General features: G+C 30.2%; 2 protein-coding genes across 5 annotated transcripts; both read right to left on the bottom strand.

Moving 5' to 3' along the window:
• Positions 1–5453: 5453 nt before the first annotated feature.
• LOC108326840 (RNA-binding protein BRN1) lies at positions 5454–10081 on the bottom strand. 2 transcript variants are annotated; one of them, XM_017560419.2, is made up of 9 exons: positions 9742–10081; positions 9552–9634; positions 8251–8302; positions 7987–8112; positions 7819–7898; positions 6505–6684; positions 6039–6375; positions 5795–5938; positions 5454–5716 (listed from the first exon to the last, which is right to left on the bottom strand). In XM_017560419.2, the coding sequence occupies exons 1-9, from the start codon at positions 9908–9910 to the stop codon at positions 5589–5591; spliced, it is 1299 nt and encodes a 432-aa protein (XP_017415908.1). In that variant the 5' UTR covers positions 9911–10081; the 3' UTR covers positions 5454–5588. The 2 variants fall into 2 exon arrangements, with proteins under 2 accessions (XP_017415908.1, XP_017415909.1); XM_017560420.2 differs by having other exon boundaries at positions 9548–9634; positions 9742–9879.
• Positions 10082–15311: 5230 nt separating this feature from the next.
• Positions 15312–20030, bottom strand: LOC108327123 (uncharacterized). Of its 3 annotated transcripts, none has more exons than XM_017560860.2 (8): positions 19824–20030; positions 19057–19382; positions 17062–18941; positions 16707–16976; positions 16545–16625; positions 16282–16393; positions 16115–16181; positions 15312–15597 (listed from the first exon to the last, which is right to left on the bottom strand). In XM_017560860.2, the coding sequence occupies exons 2-8, from the start codon at positions 19265–19267 to the stop codon at positions 15498–15500; spliced, it is 2721 nt and encodes a 906-aa protein (XP_017416349.2). In that variant the 5' UTR covers positions 19268–19382; positions 19824–20030; the 3' UTR covers positions 15312–15497. The 3 variants fall into 3 exon arrangements, with proteins under 3 accessions (XP_017416349.2, XP_052729878.1, XP_017416348.2); XM_052873918.1 differs by having other exon boundaries at positions 16269–16393; positions 19057–19363; XM_017560859.2 differs by having other exon boundaries at positions 19057–19363.
• Between the last annotated feature and the right edge of the window lie 2811 nt (positions 20031–22841).

The raw sequence follows: 22841 nt of genomic DNA, 5'->3' as shown, positions 1-22841 counted from the left end.
CCTATTAAAAGATTGGTGTGATTGGGTTTTTAGATTAAAATTTAAGCTATGATTAAGGCAAGAATGAAGCATTAAGTTATATGCGACATTCTCCAACCTTAGGTTGGTGTGATGGCAAATGTTGTTGTTGTGATAAGATGAACAGTTCCGTGTTTGATAATGCAAATGGAAAGACGTTATGGAGAACATAGAGTGCATGAAAATTGAGGCAGCCAACTTAGAAAAATATTTGGTGATTTAGGAAAATAGAATAAAGGTAAAAGAAAGAGAACATCAGCATGTGATTCACGTCACAACAATTGAACTTGACCATGGAACTGTTAAATAAAGTACTAACATTCAAAATAAATCATCACCGTGGAGTTCTTCTAACTCTGAATTAAGTTTCGCCCGTTCCAGTTGTCATGCTTGCATCACATGTGTTACTTTCACTTTCTTACGGCTACTTATAAAAGACATATTCAACCATTTTGTCAAACTCAAAATAAATAAATAAATTACGTAAGAAAAACAGAGGATCTAGCTTTTTTTAAAATTAAATAAAATAAGTGGATTTGAAAAACATACAAAAAAAGTAAAAAAAAAATATTTTGTCAATTTTTTTTAAATAAACACGAACAAACTCTTTCAAACAGATGTGTGAAATTTCTTTTAGTATATAATTTAATATATAATAATCAAAATAACTATTATAATCAGTCTTTTATTTTTGTTTTTGAGCATATAATAATAGAAATAAATGTGTGATTATTAAAGTTATTTTATCAACCCACATTCTATGGAGAGGTTTTTTATTACTACTTTCAAGGTGATCCACCCTTGCCCTTCAATATCATAAATAATTCCCTTGAAACTGACTGTAGAATTAAAATTCTCACCTATTAATATATTTAATTTAATCATATCTTTAATAAATAATAAATATATTGAATCCAAAAAAGTTAGTCATCTATATATTAAAATCACGTTAAAAATTGAGCTAAAATTTAATTTTAATGGTGTTTAATTTTATAATTGTAAAAAGTTTTATTGAGATTAATTCCAATTTGCTTACCATTGAACTAAAAAATAATAATGTATAAACCAAATGGACAACAAAAGCAACTCTAAATGTTATTTAATTTTTTTTAGAAAAATCTTAAGTAGAAAAAGTTATTATTTTTATTATTACAATTACAAAATTAAATATAAATATATTTTATAATTTTATTGTAAAGACCTATAAAAAAATAGTATTTTAGAAGTGGTAGTAGATTAAAATAGTGAGACTAAATTATTTTAATATTAAATAATTTTAATATAAATAGATTTTTAAAACACATATTTTTTTTAAAAATTATTTTTCTAGAGTTTTCTGATTTTTTTTTTAGAGTTTTGTCTCTCTATTATTGAAGAACCAAGACCGCATGATTGATCCTTGTGGCGAGCTCTTCAAGATAGACAAGTTATCAGTTTGAGTAAGTTGAGTTTCCAACAATCTTTTTTGTCTTTTCTTGTACCTATTACATGTAGGCTCCACTTAGTTTGCATGCGTCCTTTGAGTTTTCAGTCTGAGTCTCTACTGATTAGAGGTTCTAACCGTATACCCTGATCGTGTTTCTGTTATTTGTAGGAATAGATAGAGTTTCCTTGATTTTTGGAGCTGCTTTAGGACCTCTAGAATGACTTGGTCATCTGTCAGGTAAGGGAAACTAGTTTCTTTGATTTTAATTGATAAGACAAGTTTTATTGGATGTTTGTATGATGATATGATGATATGATAATCGATTTACGTGATTGAATGATCGGATAAATTTTGATTTGTTGTATATATATATATATATATATATATATATATATATATATATATTATATATATATATATATCAAGAAGTAGATACAATAGTTATATCAACAAGTCAATGAGAAGTGGTGGTGATATGACATTGTAGATTTTGCCATATATAAAAGTGAGGTATGAAAATCCTTGTAGAACATAGTTTCTTAGTGAGGCTCATATGGGTTGTTTTACACCTTTATGCAAAATATTGTGTGATCAAAAGCAAACACATGGATTGAAGATTGATAGAGTGACTATTAGAAGTAAACAAATATTATATTGATATTTTTTTTGTGAGAATTATTTGTATTGTCTTCCACAAGTAGATTTGTCAAAATGGATTAAAACCTATAAACTAACCTAGCCTTCAACACATTTGAATCGAGTTGGGTTTAAAAAATTTTACAAATTTCAGTACAGGACAAAAATGAACTCGGCCTACTAAGAACCCAACTTACTTGGATTGAATTGTGGTGAGTCGGATTGGCTCACAACATGAACATAAAAAAATCACACTCTTAACTTAATAGTCCAATCCAAAAATACAAGCAATTTTTTTTTTCTGAAATTTTAGGAGAGAGAGGCCCACACCTATGACACTTCATTCCCTCTCTACCTTTGCCTCTCATTAGTAATTTTCTTTTCCTAAGATAATAAGGTATAATCTAGGGTTTCTGAGTTTTTCTTTCAACTTTTATTCAAAATTATGATTTAGTTTTTTGGATGAATGATTTATTAATTGTTTAAAATGAGAAAAAATAATTTTTAAAAATATGTTTGGACTTTTTTAATTTTGGTTACATATTAAAAAAATGTTAGATTGAATAAAAAAAAATTGTAATTTTTTTAATTAAATTAGTGAGCTCATTTAACTTACCAACTCATTGTGGGTCAAATTAAGTTCAAATTTCTTGAATTTACTAATGAGTTGGATTGAATTGACTTATTAAATACCCAATCTGTGATGGATCATATCAACCCAAACTAGATGGTCCGTTTTGACAATTCGATCACAAAAAGGTAAAATAATTTACATGATTATTACTCCAAAATATTGTAGGTATATCCTATAAAAGGACATTAAATATTTGTTCAGTATTTAAGATAGTCATGTAGAACTTGAAGTTTAGAAAATAATTAATTGTTGGTGGTCATATAATGATATATGTAGATATAGATTTCTTTTATCATCTTACAAGCATAAGAGTAGTATTGCAAGACAATTTGTTGCTTCACACACCTTAACAAATTGGTGTGATAAACTGGATGAACTTAATATTCTTTAAAAAAGATTAGAATATTGTTTAATATTTTTTTATCCTAGTTATTAGTTGCAATTTTATTAGTGTGTTACGTAACATATCTTAATTGTTTGGTAAAATATTTAAAAAGATGGAAGTAAAGGTTGGTGGGTGGCGACTGATGTATTAAAAGAAAGAGAAAGGAAAGTTATGATAATGAGAAAGCTTGACTTTTGTAATGCACTAGGCAGCCAGCATACATCTATCAAGCGTGTGGGCAATTGTCATTGCCATCACCAAAACCTATTATGTCTAAAACAAGTTTCTCATCTTCATCGTTTCTCTCTGTCCATGTCATTAAAATATAATGCATATTATCATAATTAATTAATTAATTAAAAGTAAATTATGCTATCATTCATTGAGAGATGTTTAATTAAAAGTTTCTTTTTAATATCTTACTCTAAGAAAATTACATTGATGATTTTTAATTGGGCTGAATATATTGTTTTTCTTTATACTATTTATTAAATATTAAATTTGTATTTCGTCATTTAAACATGTTGTAATTTCATCCTTACGCTTTATAAAATAATGTAAAATATTTTTGGTAGTACTCTGACTTTAAAAATTTAGAGTCTTCCATCCTTTCTGTAACCTTTTTTCTTTTCATTGTAATTTTTTTTTCGGTAGTGGTAATAGATGAAACACAAATGATTGATAGGTTATGTTTTGAAGCTTTTGATACAACATTGAGAAATGTCATGAGAGCTAAAAAGGAAGATAATGCTCAGATTTTATGGAAAAGTTGTGGTGTTGGGAGGTGATTTTAGACAAACTTTGCCCGTAGTAAAAAAGGATCAAGATATGATAATAAACTGAACAATGCACAATTTTAAAGCTTTCACAAAACATGAAATTAAAGAGTGCAAAAACTATAAAATAATTTGCTTAATGGATTCTACAAATTATAGATGGACATATGGATTTAAATGAAAATGGTGAAGACAACATTTATATATATCATCCGATTTTTTAATTAAAGAACCTAAATTACTTTTACTTTTTTTGTGGACTTTGTTTATCGTGATCTTTTTGCATAATATCAATCTTGATTTCTTTGATGATAATGCTATATTTGTCTTACAATTAAGTTTGATGAGTAAGTAAAATGACTTCATTTTATCTTTGACATATGATGAAAAATAAAATTATTTAACTTCACACACTTTTTGTCAATATGATGTCCATTCCAGAAAGTTTAGTCCAACTTTTTTTTACCGTTAAAACATAGTCCATATTATTTTAATTGAATTTTACAAAATAACCATTTCAATTTTTTTCCAAAAAGTTATAAAAAATAGTTTTGAAATAAATAAACCAAACAATGCCACTTAGATATTTATTTGTGCGATGTGTAAGCCATCAAACCCGAGGCTGTGTCACGGATATTTTAAATCAAGCAGAAATAATTTAAAGTATTTCCTGCTAAATTCAACAAATTAACCACATACTGATTTATTGTTAGATATCAGTGTTTAATTATTTTTTCTATATAAGGTAAATTTTATATGTATTTCACTAATAATAGTGCATAACATGAAGTTAGTCTATTTTTGTTTTTTAAGATTCACATGAAGTTCGTCTAATAATAAATGCTTCTACATCATCACACACTTTATTGGGCCGCATTGAAACCTATATTCATTTGCATCTTTAGACCCTAAAAAACACTTCCACTTTCAAAGATTTAGGGTGTATCTATCTTGTGTATTAAATTGAAATATGTGTGCACTAGTGTCTTTTTCAATTTTACTTTGATTCTAAACATAATTGTCAGCAACTTTAATTAAAAAAATTGAACACAAGAAAAATAAATACAAAGAAAGATTCAATGAATATATAAGGTTAGGTCTTGCAGAAATACTGTATCACTGTTTCTAAACGCATAAATAATAGATCTGACTATATAAATATAATCACATAAAAAATAAACACATAAATTAACTATAGCCATAAACTGTAAATAGCATATTCACAAATTAAAGATTAAAATCAGATCCATCATTAGTTCAATTCTGCATCCATTAGCCACTATTAATCCAATAATAACTAAAGACTACCCGGAAGTAATTGTTGTGGCATATACCGTATGCTCCTTGAAATAGCAACTAAATTATCAAATTGTGTTACAAAAAATTAAAGGGATAATTAATTAATCTATCAATACAACTTATTTTACCTGTAAGACGTTACCTTTTATTTGAGAATACATTAATGTTGCTCAGTGACTAGGTTAAACAATTGTGCTCAGAAAATATAATTTAAATCCAAAAATCATGGTTACCGAGAGAGAAAAAAAGTTATATGAAGGATAATACAATGAAGGGGCGTTGAGGGAAAAATCAATAAATTAATAATCAATGTGCAATTGAACTTTCATGTTACAGAAAATTACAAATTGTATTAACATCAGATGGGTCATGAATTACAATGTGAATTGTACAAAATTCCATCGTTCAGCTTCATCAGTAAGGTTTACCCTGTTTGTTATCTCTCTTAAGCTGGACCTTTAATTTCTTACCTCCTAATTGGAATCCATTCATCATACCAATGGCAGATTGAGCATCCTCTGGAGAATCATAACTTACAAACCCTGCAAATTCCAGCTCATCAAACACAAGCTCCACACAAAACCCATCAAATTCATTCAATAAATGGAGCATACGCTTACCAAAACATTTGCTAACACCGGTTGCTTTATCAACAAAAACTTTAGCACTCAAGACCATACCGAATGGCTGAAAAGCATTGGCAAGTTCTTGATCTCCAAATTCTTGAGGTATGTGATAAATAAATAGGTTGGCACCAGGTGGTCCTAAGTCAGAAATAGAAAAATAAGTAGAAAGGAAAGAGTGATGCATCCAGCATAGACGAACAACGATTTTATACACAACACATAAAGATAAGATAACAACCTTCAACCTGCCCCCCAGAATTTTTGCTGCCACCAGAAGATGCAGCAGTGTTGTTGTTTCCACTAGCAGGTGAAACAGAGCCGGGAGAAGCATTCATGGGCCTTGGACTAATCATTCCTGTAGGATATGCCATGGGATGTTGTAGACCTGTTACAGCAGGATAAGAACCAACATAACTTGCAGGAGCCACATGATAATTTCTAGGGTTCATATTAGGGCCAAGATCAGGCCGTAATGCATTTCCTTGATGATTCATATGGGGCATCATGTTATGAAAACCGTGTTGACTCTGCATTGGTGGCATGCGGTAGGGCATGAGCCCATAACCTCCAGGAGCCTATCAAGACAAAACCACTATCATCATGCATATCTCACCAACAAGTTCATGGTTTCTGATTGGAAGACATAATAAATTACAAGGATTAAAGAAAGAAATATGCTAGAAAATAGTCTCCTTAGAACTAACCTGATAACCATATCCATTATATGGAGGAACATAACCCATTGGCAAGGCTCCAAACAATGATGGGTGCTGGGAATCACTGTGTGGTACATTAGAAGCTTGGGACTGTGCTTTCTGAGCTCTTCGAGCTTGCCTTTCCTTTTCAGTATCAGCCCATTTAACAACTAAGGGAACACTTGAACCCTATGGAAGACAAAAACCAACGTCAAACATTCAAATTCCAGTTATCTGATTTCATACACTTGTGACTTAGCAATATCAATAATGTTTGACACGTATGAGTAGTGTGCATATCAAGCAAACAGAAGCATATGACTTTGGCACTATGCAAACAAAATAAAAAATAAAAATAGTATCTAGATGAAACTAAGTATTTGATGGGTAATCTCACTTAGAGAATGTGAATTTTGAGTAAATCATATGCTAGTTTAACTCCAGCATGCAATATATATATATATATATATATATATATATATATATATATATATATATATATATATATATATATATATATATATATTATGTTTCATACACATTGCACTATATAAGTTGACTGAAATCATGAATAAGGATTGTGCATGTTGAACAATCCCCTATCTTGAGATTTATTCAGCTTGGGCACATTTTATTGCAATCACATTATGAGCTGAACAAACCATAGGTGGAGTTCCCCTTTCTAAGCTTGGATCCAGTTTGAGCCTGCCGTATAAATAATGAGTCAAGCTTTAGCCTGAAACATTATCTTATGCAAACCAATGTAGGGAACAAAGGCAGTCTTAGATTTCCAAATCGAGACAACAATAAAACAAATTGAAATAAGTATTTGTGCATCTATAATGAAATATGAGACACATGATTAAATGTTCACGTCCCTCACCAACAGAATTTTGTGGCTGAATGCCGCTTGAAGGTCCAAAATACTGCAAACACCATTTACAACTAAATTGTAATTGAGTTTAAAGGCATGCGCTTTTCCATTCTACCACAAACAATGAACGAAAAACATGTAATTGAATCTAAAATATTCTTTATGTTTATATGATTTATCATGCCCTCTAGTTGGTATTTCTGCTTTAAAGCCATATCTACTCATACATTACAACAGCAAAATTAACGTAGTACCAATAAATAGCTAAACAATATCAGTCAGATAACAATATAGTTCCATCCTTAACATCAAATTTAATATTCTTCTTCCCTCAATACAGTATGTAATGGATGAGATTTTCAAACACATTCATTATATTGCTCAAACAACTGCACTATTACCACAAAAAAGATGTTGAAAATTCTGATGATGGTTTAATAAACACCAACCTCCATTTTATGCTTTCCATTGATTGCCTCCAAAGCAGCAAGCGCCTGGTCTTTGGTTTCATACTTCAAAAATGCACAACCTACCGCAAAATACAACTATAAATAACACTTTGCAGTAGAAACATCAAATTCCTAAATAAAAGGATAATTAAGGTATGAAATCAGTACCTTTACTTGTTTGCTGAGAACCTCTTAAAACCTGTAAATCCTTTATGGTTCCATACTGGGAGAAAAGTGCAGATATTTCGACTTCGGATACATTCTTCGGAAGCATGCCAATGAAGAGTTTGTGTTCTAGATTCAATGACAACAGAAAATTACACATCAAGGGTTGACCTCTCAATATAACAAAAAAAATTATGGCACATATATGATTCTAAGAAATTGATCAGCTGAACAAAATTTTTAATTAATAAAAGAAGTATTTTATACCTAATCTTTCCAACTCGCCGTCTGCATACTTCACTTGTAATGGACTGGATGCCTGAATTGGACACACAAAAACAGGATGTTCCAAATCATAATGGGAATAATATGGTTACTAAAACACTAACTTTCCATGACAATATTGCTATGGCTTTGGAGTTAGGAAAATCAAATTTCAGCTGTATTTAATCCTTTTCATAATGTATATTTAGATCACAGCGAACAGAGACAATTTATCAAGCAAACAGAAGCCTTGATTTTAATATTAAAAGCACATCTGCCAGTAAATAAACCACTAGGTCAGAGAATCCCCAAAATAACAGAATCATCACCTAAAGAAAAAGGATATGATCAAAATAATTTTTTATTGGACTGACTATAAAAATCTAAATGCATATCTAATGTTCTTGTTCACCAAACCACAGTTCTGTCAAAAAACTTAGTACAGTATTTCCGCTTTAATTACAGAATTTGTTTATTTCTTCAATTATTACATATTTGCTTTCCACGAGTATCTTCAATTCTCAACCTTAAAGGATGAAAAGAATTACAATAATCTGACTTGTTGGAAAATTAATGAAAAATTATAGGAAGCATCCACTCACAATACATGAAAAGCGTCTGTTCATTAATTAATTGATTAAAATAAAATGCAACCAGTCAAATGTACACTAGAAAGAATAACATATGGATACTTCACGACAGTGAAAAATACTTCAAAAAAGTTGACTAAGATATTAACAAGGGTCAAAGCCTAAGACTACAATAATATTAATGCTGAAAGAAACATTAAGAATACAACAGAAAGAAACAAAAAAAAAAAAGTAAAACAATATATTGTATGTGCCCAGGACAACTTATCTCAAGCTTATGATGCCTAATACAAGTGACACTTTATAAACTAAAAAATGTCGGACCCAAAAAATAAATAAATTGTGGCAACCAAAATGAATTTCCATGAAAATCGAAAAATAAAAGTAGAATAGAACAGGAGCAAAACAGCAGAATGCAAATCACTTATAAGCTACGAGGGGTAAGTTGATTAGGTTACCCAAATATAGTATGTACCTCCCCGAAAATAAAGCTAAAATTAAATACATGTTTTTGCCCAATTAAGACACACTCATTCCTAACAAACACTCGTCAGCTTCAATAACTACTATAGCAGCAGCACCCATTCACATCACAAAACCGAATGCATCCATCACATTCAACACCATCATATGCAAGAACAGGTTAAGTTTATCGATTAGAAAAATAAAATTAAAAAAGAAAGAAGAGAAAAGCAGTTAGCAGCAAGTACCAACCCCGGGTAGCGTCTTCTTGTTGTGACACGCATTGACGGCCTTATCAGCCTCCTCCCTGGAAGGACAAATGACGAAACAACAACCTGCGAGGGAAACGCAAAATTAGGGTTGGAAGGAGGCGAGACAAGTGGCGCGGGAGAGAGAAAGAGAAGGAAGAATAATGTCGGAAAATACAAGGTTGGAAAGGTACCTCGGGAAACACGAGTTGCTTTGTCCTTGATTATGTTGACCTCGTCGACGAGCGCGAACTCCTGGAACATTGCAAGGAGTTCGGGTTCGGTCATGTGCTTCGGCACTTGCCCTACGAACAGCTTCACGCTCTCTTCGCTAGATTTACTCTCTTCCTTCCCTTCCGCCATTACCAATCAATCAATGTCTTTCTCTCTCTCTCTCTCTCTCTCTCTCTCTCTCTCTCTCTCTCTCTCTCAGATTTGGATTCAACCAACTAATTTTAGGTTCTTCACACCCCAATACGGGACTCAGATGCCAAACTTCCACTTCGATCTTCAATTTCTCACATAAAATAAACTGTAAAACTACGATGATAATAATAATACTAATAATAATAAAATACAATTTTAATTATTATAACCTTCCACTAACGACATGGTTCTCTATTTTTTTACACTTTTGCCACTACGTACAGCTGGTACTCCTACTACTAGTGGAGTCCTGTCTCCCTGCCTTTCTGTCTTCCATGCACTTCATTTCTCCACTTTTATTTTATGCCATAAATAAATAAATCGTTTAAATTATGATAAAAAAATTATATTTTTCTTGCTGTTTGATTTAGAAACAAAAATAAAAGGTTATTATATAAATTGAGAGAAGTACATACTTTAAAAAAAATAAAATATATAATTTTGTATTCTGAAATTTTATAGCGTAAGTTGGCGGAATTATTGAAAGTAAATGAATTTGATTTGAATATAATAGTAATAGAAAGAAAATAGCGTACTGGTAGTAGACTGGTAGTGATTGATTAGAATGAGCACATGCAACTTGAATGTTTTTTGTTGACTTGTCGTTTGTGTGTGTGAATGTAGTTTGACTTATGATGTTTGTGACCCTGTGATAAGGTCCGATATCTATCCGAATTTCGTGTCCTCCGTGTTTATTGCGTAAATTTATATACCATGACAGAAAGTTTGTAATTACGAATATTGACGATTAAGAACATGTTCAAATTTCTTTTGAGGTTTGGAAACAAAAAAGTGAAATAAAATTCAATTCAATCTTATTCAAATGCAGAACGAGGGAGCGCACGATGTGCTTTGACTCATTCATCATTCCCTTTGTTCACACTTCTTTTGTCTTTTTTTTCTGTAACCATGTTAATTTATTGCTGTTTATTGGTTGCTGAATGGTTCTTTCAGAAAGGTAATTTTGCTTGGAACAAATTATTCCTTTAAAAGGATAAAATAAATATTATAAATTATTGGTAATTAAACTAATAACAGCATATTTACCTTCTTGAAACCTCTCAAAATTCGCCCTTTGTTCTCTGAAACTAATTCGTTTAACCCATGATGAATGTAAGGCTTATCTTAGAATTATATTATTAAACACGAAGAAGTTATATTTTCCGATGATCACATCAAGTTTCCATTTTCCAACATAAAATCATATAAAGTTATCGAATTTCCAGTTTCAATCATAGATTAAAAGCACATGAAGCTAAACCCAATTAGCCATAAGAATGATGGAGGAAACAGTTCACACATTTCTAGCTATATATATATAGGTGGTCATTATCTTCAAAGCTACTAACCCTTTGAGCCTATACGAAAAGCCGCTGATATCAAAGAGAATTTGAACTCGGATTCGATGAATAATGATGTCAAACTCCAATCAATTGCTATGGTGAATTTGCTTACTTCATCATTCGGGTGATCAGGAAGTTGACGCCAAGCATATAATCAACTGTTTAAATTACTTTACTTTTATGAATAGTCCACTTATAAACATGTTATACGTAGTTTTGTCACATATATTATGTAAAAAAATAATACATGGAATGGGATAAACCTGGATTAAATTTTCATAATCTAAATCAAAATATTTGTAACGAGTTTTTTTTTTACATTAGAATATAGTTTTATGTTATAGAAATTATTATCGTTGTGGGTTTAACTTGTTAAAGTTAAATAGTGGTTTGACTAATAATTCAGTTTCTATATTTAGTGGTTTTATTTTATTTTATTCATCTAATTGGGTTCTACTTTTGTAATAAAAAAACACGTTGCATATTTCATTACTTCAATTTGCTGGTCTATTCTTCTTTGTTGAGCTTCCATTTCAATCATTTATTTTTATCCAACCATATGTATGTACAAATAAACTCCTTTTTGTTGTCTATGTCTTTTTTAGCATTGTTCTTAACTTTTTGTTTGGGAATTCACTTCGTGTGCCTTTATGATTTGTTTGTTGTGTCTTTCTCAGTTTAGGTTTATGGATTAAGGTTTTAGAATTCTTAAGACGAAGTACAATGACGTGTACTCTAGTATGATTCTGAACTAGAAGAATATAATGTATTGGTGCATTTTAATCTAAATGTATTTATTGACATAAAAGCCTAAGAAAAAAAATCATTTTTTTATGAACTAAATCTATTTTATATTAAACTGGACAATCTAAATCTAGTAATTAACCGATTTATAGAAAAATGAATATATTAATGTGAAGTTTTTAATACTCGAGAAACATATTTTATTTAAAATAATGTTTTATTAAATGAAGGTGCGACCTTGACTAATTACTACAGGATGATGTGAAAGGAGGGGATGAATATGGGAGTTGAGGTTGAAGGGTAGAAAGGTAAAAAAGAAGAAAGGGTAGTATGGTAATAAAGGAGAAAAAGGAGGTAGAAAGACAAAGAAGCCAGACTGTCCCGCCAAGACAGCGCAAATGTTTGATGAATGAATGGATATTGCCAACCTTTTTCTCATTGCAATTTGCATCTTCCGATGTCACTGCCCAAAACCACAACAAAAAATGTCATTCCTTTTTCTTTTCCAATTTTCATCTTTAACTTTCTCCTTTTTTTAGTTAGCCACGTCACACTTTTTTTTCTTTATTTAAAAAAAAATAATATATAAGTAGTGAAACTCACAAAACTATTTTTCAAAATAAAAAAATAACTAAAACAATGTAAGAATGAGAAAACGGAATAGAGCATACGAACCGATCTATAGAAAAAAAAGAAGATGGTGTGGTAGTTCCTTTTCACTTTATCTAATTTCATTTCGAGGTTAATAAAAAGTGTTCCAAATTGTAATTCAAAGGGAGTTTTATGATACTCCAAATAAAAAGTATTAATGACAAATAAAAAGTGTTCCAAATTTCACATGGTATTGGATATTTATGATACTCCAAACTCAAATTATAATAACCAAATCACTTGTGTATTAATGACAACTATCATCAAAAGACGAATAATAGTAAAATGACACACATTTATATGTTATAAAATAGTAAGTTTTTATATTTTTTTTAAAGTAAAAAATAAGAAAAATTAGTGTCATTGTGTATCAAAATATTATTTCTCTCAAAAAATAAACATAAGATAATGGTAATTTGGTATCAAATTTTTTTTTACACTTGACATCATTTTTTAATACTTTTCACTTTTTTTTTTAAGAAATGTAAAAGTTAACTTTTATTAAGATCATTTTAACTCTAATTAAATTGTGAAATAGTAAAATAACATTTTTTTTTTCATTTATTAATGTGTATGGGATTCATATGTTAGGAAAGAGAATGATGGTTGTGATGATTTGCAAAAAAATGGTGTGTGAAAGGGAACATTCCTGAGTTGGGCCACTTTCTAAAGAAGAAGAAACAGTAAAGATCTGTTCGAAGTATATTCAGTGTCAGATTGTTCCCTTTTGGGCTCATCGATTTCAAACACTTCACCCGTAGACCCTCTAATTTAGAATGTATTGTGATCAAAACTATCTTCATTTTGTATTTAGGTTTTATATTTCCAATATTTGGAGTTAAGTGGTGAGATGAATTTTACAGACACTGTTATGTTTCTCTTAATCCTAAATAATATATTGTCTATTGTATTATTTATAATGAATTTGATTATGTTTTTTTTCTAAATTTTGTAGTGTGATATAAGTTAATCCTCTTACAATGTTAATAATTCCTTTCTTTACCAAATTGGTGTCCGGTGATTTAAACATTTTTTATAAGCAAATTAATAATTAACAGTTGGGCTACCAAAATGCTAAATGTGTAATTAATCTTGAGATGGATCAAAACATTACCGGTTTTAAAATATTTTATTTAAAATATGTTATTATGGGACATGAATATATTTCAGTGTCAGGTTGTCGTGTGTTTAGACTTTTCAAGAGATATTCTATGATCTAACTGACATTACTTTTTAAATGTTATTTTCGAAGTATCTTTTTAACATCAATAATTACAAAATCTCAATGTAAATAGTTTTTTAAATTGATTATTCAAAAGTAACTCGGGAGCAAATATACTACTGACCACAATATCACACGCAGTACATAACTTCAATGTAGTTATTGAGACAAAATTTCTAGTGTGCCTGTGATATATTGGAAATTTGCCGCATGCTTTTAAAATATTTAATAAAATCATTTTTTAAATAATTTTCTATATATATTTATTTTAAATAATTAAACAGTAAAAGATAAATTAAAATAATTTAGATTAAATATATTTTTATTCTTAATTTTGAGTAAAATTTGAAATTAGTTTCTTTTCAAAACTTTGAACTAGTTTAGTTTCTTATATTTATAATCATGTAAATTTAGTCTTTTTAATCTTTAACTTTTAAGAGTGTTTGAAGTTTTAATCATGTTTTTCAAACTAACATTAAAGGGAAAAAAACGTGTCAAAGAGTCTTTTAAACAATTTAAATAATATAATGAAATACGTTTCAAAATAAATTTAATAAAATTAGATTAAAAATACTAAATTCATCTATTTTTAAAATTAAAGAACTAAATTGGATAAAAATTTAGAAATAAACTAATTTTAATTTTTATTAAAAATTAAAAGATCGAAAACATGTTTAACGTAAATAGTTTTTATTAATAAATTAATTTGTTACATTTAAAAAAACAGATTAATAATATATAAAATTAAATTCATGGATGAATTGAATTTATTTTCTTAACAGATAAATGTGTAATTCTTTTCATGAATATGCTAATAGATAAATTGATATATAGATTTGACATCCTAATTAAAAATAAGTTGAAGTGGTCAGGTGTGTTTGGTTAAAAATATAATTATCAAGTTCTGATTATCATTATCTTTATGTAATTTTTAATAAGTAAAATAAGTATTTCTTACGATCGTGTTTTTTTTCTCCTTTTAAAAGATTATTCGTCGATAGTTAGATTATATTATTAAAATTATGCTAATCTGTCACATTGTTTAGTTGAGTAGAGAATGATTGAAACGACTATGGAGTTTTGTTGTATAGAGTGGTGGGGAAGTTTATGTTAAAATCTACTCAATTAAAACTTTCATTAGTATTGTTGTTTAAATTGACTAAAAAATATATGAAAAATTAGAAAAAAGTAAACAAACAATTTTTTAAAAATATACTTTCATTTTTAACCAAATCCATAATATTAATGAATTTTATTTTATTTTACTATATTTTTCTTTAATCAAACACTTTCTTAACACTTTTTTTTCTTTCATTCTCAATCTCTTTTCTCAGAAACTGAGTTAAGATAATATGGAATAGAATAAAGGAGAGTTTCTTATAAAGCACACATTGCATCCTTTGCTAGCTTTTCATCTCAAAATTCTTTTGATACAAGAAATTTCTTCATTACATTAAAACGTGTTCCCTGCACTCTAAAAAGAAATAATTCCATGCTCTGTAGCTAAACTTTGACGCCATTTGATTCTTCTTAATTAGAATGTTAACTGGCACAAGGAGCGCTCTTAAATCAGCCTCTGACGCCTTCTGTAAACCTTCCCAAACCGATTAGACGCACTTGGGCAATTGGTACTCCTTGTAACTTGATTCATCAAGAGTTGATGTCTGCCAAAGTTCATAATAATGTTAAATTTTGATAAAAATGTTGAGATGATACGATACCAATCACTTCATTGGGAAGACAATGTTTTTACTTGTTCCTCGGATGAAAAATAGGCTCGTTACACGCAAATATGTCAAAAGATTACTCCTAAGTTGCCTGAAACATAATCATTTACAAGGCATAGAGCAAGTTGTGCTTGAGCCAATGGACAAGGCTCTTCCAGGTGAACTAACTCGAAATTGGACAAATCAGGGTACAATAATTAATTGTGATCTGAAGTCCGAAACTACTAAAAGTCAGTAGAAGATACATCCTTTCTTGTTCACCATTGATATAGTCTCATTTTATAAGAGCTTCCTGGGATCAAAGGTGGCATTTATATAGCTAGGCTAATATGTCAAACAAGGTTAAAAATGCAAAAAGGAATGAAGCAAAGAAAAATTCCTTCTGTGTTTGCAGAGTTGCGCGGACAAATAACATAAATACGAAGGAAAAATGACTTCAAATGTGTCATCATACCTCTCAAGTTCCAATTTTTGGATTATAATTCCATTCAGAACTAGCTCTGAACTGTAAACTGCAATTCCTGTAATTTGTGTAGTCCACAAGAATTATGTTATGATATACACTAATACACAATGAAAGATCTGAACAATTATCAAAAAGGTGATACCAAAGTTCAAAACCTCTCTTAAATAAACGGTGGCATATTGCATGGTCGTCTTCACAAGAAAGAATCAACAGATCATCAAAGATATTATCCTTCATGTCACCACACACCTGACTTTGATCTACTACCTGAAGTTGCAAGACAATTTATACATGAACTAAATTTTGAAAATGGGGAAAAGGTGGGAATCACAAAATACTAATAGCCCAAACACGCCGAATATTGCAGCCACAAATAAGGTGCAGTTGTTGAGTGGCACGCATTGGTGAGTATTCATACCTGGCCATGAACAGCTGTGACCAAACTTGCAATCAGTTCCTTATCAGGTTTAACATGTGGCGTGATGTAAACTCTTTTACCCTGTAAAGGCAAGAAAACAGGTTTTGAGCAAATATCATAAATGCATAAGAATTTGGGCGTAATAGAAATTCACATGAATACCTTTAGGAGTGGCTTTTCTCTTGCGAGAGCAAGAGAAACTGGCATGTTGAAACCTATTTCCTTTTCCTTTTTCATATCTCTCAGAATGTAATTTTTCTCGTCAATAAAACAGTTGGCTTGTCCACAGCTCTCAAGCCACAAGTGATTCACAATTAATTTCCCAAGAGCAATTGCTTCCAACATATTCTTTGTGCGTGTAAATTTGTCAGCTACGAAATGGGTGGCCTCCATTGAACTTGATGCAACAGATATATTGAGACGTTTCAATATCTGCAAGGAGGGAAAATAGCAATTCACTAGCCAGTCATGATAACATTTAGCATCTTCTATCACAAACTTAAAATCCATGGCTAACCTTTTTTTGTCGCTTAATGATACTGTCATCCAAATGCTGACTAAACAGAACTCGAACGTCTGTCATATCTCTATGATGTCGCAGATCTTTCCACATCACATCTGACATGGACTCAGGAACTCCTAATCTTGTAAGCTCTTTCAAAAGTGAAGACCTAGGCTGGGTTTTTACACACAGTTTTTTGTGACGCTCAATGCATGAATGATTTACATTTGAAACTTTTACACCTTCACTTGGTACAACTGTAGCACGAATTCCCGATCTTGATTGTGCAACACTTTTGTTTGATGATCTTTCAACATGTGGCAACAACAAAGGGTGCATATCAGGAAAGTTTTGTACCTTCATTGCATCACCAGATGAGCCTGGTGGCACAAAGTCCCCCTGTAACAAGCATCTGCCATCATCTACACATGAAGCATTGGCCAGGTCCTCTAGACTTCTTGTGGAGAAGACATTGTTTTCTTTTCCATCAATACACAAAACAGATGATGCATTGAGATTGGTTCCCATATTAGCCCCCTTTCTTTTCCCTCTTGATCTTTTTGGATAAGCCCAAGAATCAGTCCATGAAAAACTGCGGGTTGCAGATAACTGTGGGCTAACTTCAGTCAGATGATTCAACTTGACTTTCTTAGCAAGCATACATGAATTGCCAAGGAATTTAAGACGCTTAGTCCTTGCACCCAACTTCACTGGATCAGCCACTAAACCAGTTCCCTTTCTCTTGTGTTTAATACCCTTCTCCATGACATTACTGTTCTCCTGTGTACGATGGCTTGGTTGATCTTTGATTCTTGGATGTCCACTATCATTGTTCCTATGTTCGGATTCCTCTTCGGAAGCAGGTTGGAAACTTGTATATTCTCCCAGTGGGCAAACCTCTTCCAGCAATACATGTTTACCGCATTCTAGGAAACTATTATTATTTTCAAACCGCCCCTCAGCAGTTGACTTGCTCTTCATAATTTGTTTCATTTTACCCGAGACAACATTTGACTCCTGTTTGTCAGTGTGCTTGCAAGATGAGCTAGAAGTTATTTTACTAAATCTAGAGGAGGATGCATTTTTCTTATTTGATTTTATTTTCATAGAATGTAAACTAGGATTCGGAATATTTGAAGAATTTTTCAGATGAGTTTCATTCTCTGTCAAATCAGTCAAAGAGCCGTCTAATGCATTCTCTGGTTGATGGGTATCATTGAACTGGAAGCCATAAGGGGGCATTAAAGCTAAGGCATTCATTGCTTCAGCAGCTATTTGAGTGCCTAAACCAATATCAGACATGTCCTCTGCATCTGTTACGCTGGAATAAACATTAGCATTCTCTCTTATAGAACTTGGTTGAACATTCAATTCCTTGAGAGAGTTATTATTTCCAATTGCGATTCTCGGTCCTCGGCCTAACTTCTCATCAAATGTATCACTTTTACTACAGTTTCCTTGGCTCTGAAGATGACCACCTTTTTTCCTTCTTCTCGTATATGTCTGTTTGTATCTTCCAAAACTTGATGATGCTTCAATTTTTTGACCAAACATACGACCTCTGTTGTCATGTTGGCAACTGTCAACCCATTTGAAAGGTTCTTTCTCTTCATTTCTAGTTCGGGCTTTAATCTTAGCAAGATTTAGTGGTCCTCTTGCATTCAGGACATTGGGTGATTTCTCCCTAGCGGTCTTTCCACAATGAACTCCTTGAAGCAAGTCCAAATCATTTGAAGACAAGTACTTATCCACAAAGCCAAGTGCAGCTTGGGTTGAATTCCCAGGCTCTGGTGACTGAATGTGATTTAGGGTTGCAGGTGGATATAAACGGTCGTTGTAATCAAAGTTGCCCGAATCAACTAAAGCTTTTTTGTCGTCTTCAAGCATATTATGTTCTTGAAAAATTAATCATTCATGAATCATGAAGTGCTCCATAATTTATAAAGTAAAATTTATTACAAAGACAGAAACAAAGTAGACAATGTTAAAATCTAGATAACAAACACATACCAGCAGTAGAGTTCCCAGAAGTGGTGGCGTTTGCTTCTACTTGCTCACGAGGTGGCTTGGGCAGTCTTTTCTGGAAGAGTGTCGAAGGAATTCTCACTGTTGGACTAGTTTCATCCTCAATAAATTCTTTGCCAACATGTCTGTGATTCATTTCTTCATCCTCGCTATCAAGAACATATTGTTCATAATCGCACCTTTTGCCTGTTGCCATGTCCTCTGCAGGCTCAGGATCCTCTACAATCTCAGTGTCCAGATTGAGATTTTCAAACTCCGTTTCAGTGAAAGGGCTATTGAGCGCCAAGGTGTCCTGAAAGAGATCAGTTTGCCTAAATGGATCATCGTCACTTGCAAATTGAACTTTATATCCTATTTGTAGCGAAACAACATTCTTATCAATATAAGCAAGTTCTATGACTCAATCCATAATCTTTCACATGCGGAATGATAAGCACAACTTTCGCAGTTACTCGTCAATTACTTGCATGCCTATCCTATCCCAGTAAAAACATTTCAACTCAATCTGGAGCGTAGTAACAAATTACAATCACCCACATTATAAATGATCATGGAATATAATCTATTACCAGATGAAGGGCCCTAGACATTAAATTCAATACGATCAAAGAACAAACCACTCGCTGTCTTCGACATTTTAATGATCAAAATAATCGAAGTAACAGGTAAAAAAGTTTACAACAAAAAAATAAATAATGTTGATGATGATTGCAGTAACGTGAATAACGAATCAAATAAGAATGGAAGATTACCGGTAGGGGGTGATGAAGTTTGAGAGTGAGGCGAAGAAACCCCCACCATTGGAAAGGTAACTCTGTTTATCTTTACTTAATAAAATTTGAATATTCTTGAAAAACACGGCATAGATGGATGAATTGGGTGGCAATGGAGTTGAAATAAAACCCTAAAGCTGCGATCAGAGCGCTAGATAACGAAGAATGCTAACTTGTCAAATTGAAATGCCCTTCATTTGGGATGAAATCAAAATCAAATGCAAATATAATAAGGGTAAACTTTCGTTTTGGAGGGAAACCATTTTCTGTTCTAATTATTTTATAAAATAAATTAAATACATTTTTCCTTCCTTAAATTTTATAGTTTTTTATTAATTGGGATTGTTTTTTTTTTTAAGGGAAAAACTTAAATGCAATGGCATTTCGTTCACCAGTCTGATAGAATTCTTTTCAAATTTATAAAAAATATATTAATTTTAAAAAGTTACGAGTTACAAAAATTAATAAATTTGAAGCTTGACACTTATTTTTATTATGTTTAGGAAACTGTTTATAATATTTTACTTTTTTGAAATATGTTAAATATGACTTTAAATTTCTATTTGTTTTTAATATTTAAGTTAAAACGGTGTACTTATACATTACTTCTTTTTGCCCCAATTTTTGTTCTTACATCAACAAGATACTGTTTGTTCTGTGTCTATTTATGTAGATAAGTATTTGTTTTACGGGGTTTATTTAATATCTGAGCCAATCAATTTTATTTTATCATTTTGAATTTGCACAATAATTAAAATGTGGCAAACGTGTCACAGAGATGTTGATCAATAGTGTTTGTGGGGGCAGAGAAAAAGAATTGTAACGCATTATTAGGAGACAAGATAAAAATTATCTACGATGTTCGCTTAGTTTTCGCAATACTTCAATTTAAATTTTTAAAAAATCAAAATTATATTTTTTAAACACAATTTAAAGTTTTTTTAAATATATGGATATATATGGTAACAAATAAATTTATCTTTATAGATATTGTTTGAATTAATTTTCATTTTGACGAAAAATTCTCGTCAATGAATATTTACATATCTATTTATATCCAGTTTTTTCTATTAAATATTAGAATAAGAATGATATTTATATATATATTTATCCTTTTCTTACTTTCATACTTATTTCAATATCTATTGATGTTATTAAAATATTTTTATGTTAATAGATAATTTAAAAAATATATATATATATATATATATATATATATATATATATATATATATATGTCTGTTTTTCAGTTGGTATATTCTAGCAAATGTGTATCGGGTTTTAGTAAATAAAAATACTCTTATATATCATGAATTCTAAGTTTTAAAGTCAAGGGTATTTGAATAATTTTCATTCTCAAACCTCTGCTCACCTTCCTTATTCCTTTCAGTCCTTTTTTTTCATCTGTCTCACTTCAACATTTTCTCTGTTATCCTATGTAGCCCTGAAAAAAAACCAGAAACACGGGTTGTTAAACAATATGTTATAAAAAATGATTTTATAATGAGTTTTCATTTTATAATTTTTGTCTTATCTAATTTTCACAAGTATAATGACATATGAAGGAATTGGTAATTGGTTTGGAAAAAATCAGAAATACTTGTTAAAAAATTTCTTACAAAAATTGATTTTATAATGAGTTTTCATTTTAAAATTTTTGTCTAGTCTAACTTTCACAAATATAATTACATTAAAGGAATTGGTAATTGGCTCGAAAAAAATCAGAGAAACACTCTTTGTTAAATAATTTCTTACAAAAAAATGATTTTATAATGAGTTTTTATTTTATAATTTGTGTCTTGTCTAATTTTCACAAGTATGATGACATAGGAAGGAATTAGTAATTGACCTGGAGGGTTTTTTTAGTGATGATGATTCAACATCTGCAGATGATGAAATTAGAGATGTTAGTGAAGATGAATTGAAGAGATCTTGAATGAACATTTGCTTGAAGGTGAATATGCATAAACACTTCCTAACCCTAATCCATCTTCCTCAGTTATCCAATTTGTTTCTCTCTCACCCACAGACAAAAACTCGACACTGCAATTTATTGCTCTTGCTTTGCTGGTTCATTTGTTTTCCACTTTAATAAGAAAATAATTGATATGTTGATGTTGATTTTTTATTGGAGGACTGTGTTATATATATTTTCCCTTCTTATTATTATTAAATTTCATTTTTGAAATTAAGTCACGGTAGGGATGACAGAGAAAATATTAGAGTAAGAGAGATGAAAGAAAAAGAGTTGAGAGAAATGAGAGAGATGAGTAAGGGTTTAAGGTTCCTTTTTAGTTTTAAGAATGAAAATTATTAAAATACTCTTAACCTTAAAACATAGAATCCATGATACAAGAGTATTTTTATTTACTAAAACCCTATGCAAGTTAAAATGTATGAAAAACAAAGGTACACCCTTTAGCAAACCCATATATATATATATATATATATATATATATATATATATATATATATATATATATAGAGAGAGAGAGAGAGAGAGAAAGAGAGAGAGAGAAAGAGAGAGATATTAAAGAGGTTTGATAACTTAGGTAACTTCTTAAAGTACATTAAATTTTAGTTGACAAAAATACTCTTATATATTATGAATTTTAAATTTTAAAATTAAGAGTATTTAAATAATTTACGATTCTTCTATTTTAAATTAAATAGAAAAATTATTAAAATATCTCTATATTTAAAGTATGTCTTTATAAATATTTTTTTTTCAACTAAAATTTAGTAGATGAGGTTATATAAGTTATCTATACTTGTATATAAAGATAATTTATATATTCGGAATTGTTTTCCAGTTTTACCTTTAAACTAATATTTTCTAAAACTAAAATAATTATTTTATTACTTTTTTTAAGTCAACATTTCTTTAAATTTAACATTTTTTTACCAATTTATTAAACTTAGAATAAAACTAAAAAGAATATTTTAATTTTATAACTATAAAAAAATAAAAATAATAGTAATTTTTATTTTTTTATT

The sequence above is a fragment of the Vigna angularis genome, chromosome 2 (genome assembly GCF_016808095.1).
Source record: "Vigna angularis cultivar LongXiaoDou No.4 chromosome 2, ASM1680809v1, whole genome shotgun sequence".
Taxonomy (NCBI): Eukaryota; Viridiplantae; Streptophyta; class Magnoliopsida; order Fabales; family Fabaceae; genus Vigna; species Vigna angularis.
This window is presented reverse-complemented; position numbering and strand designations above follow the sequence as displayed.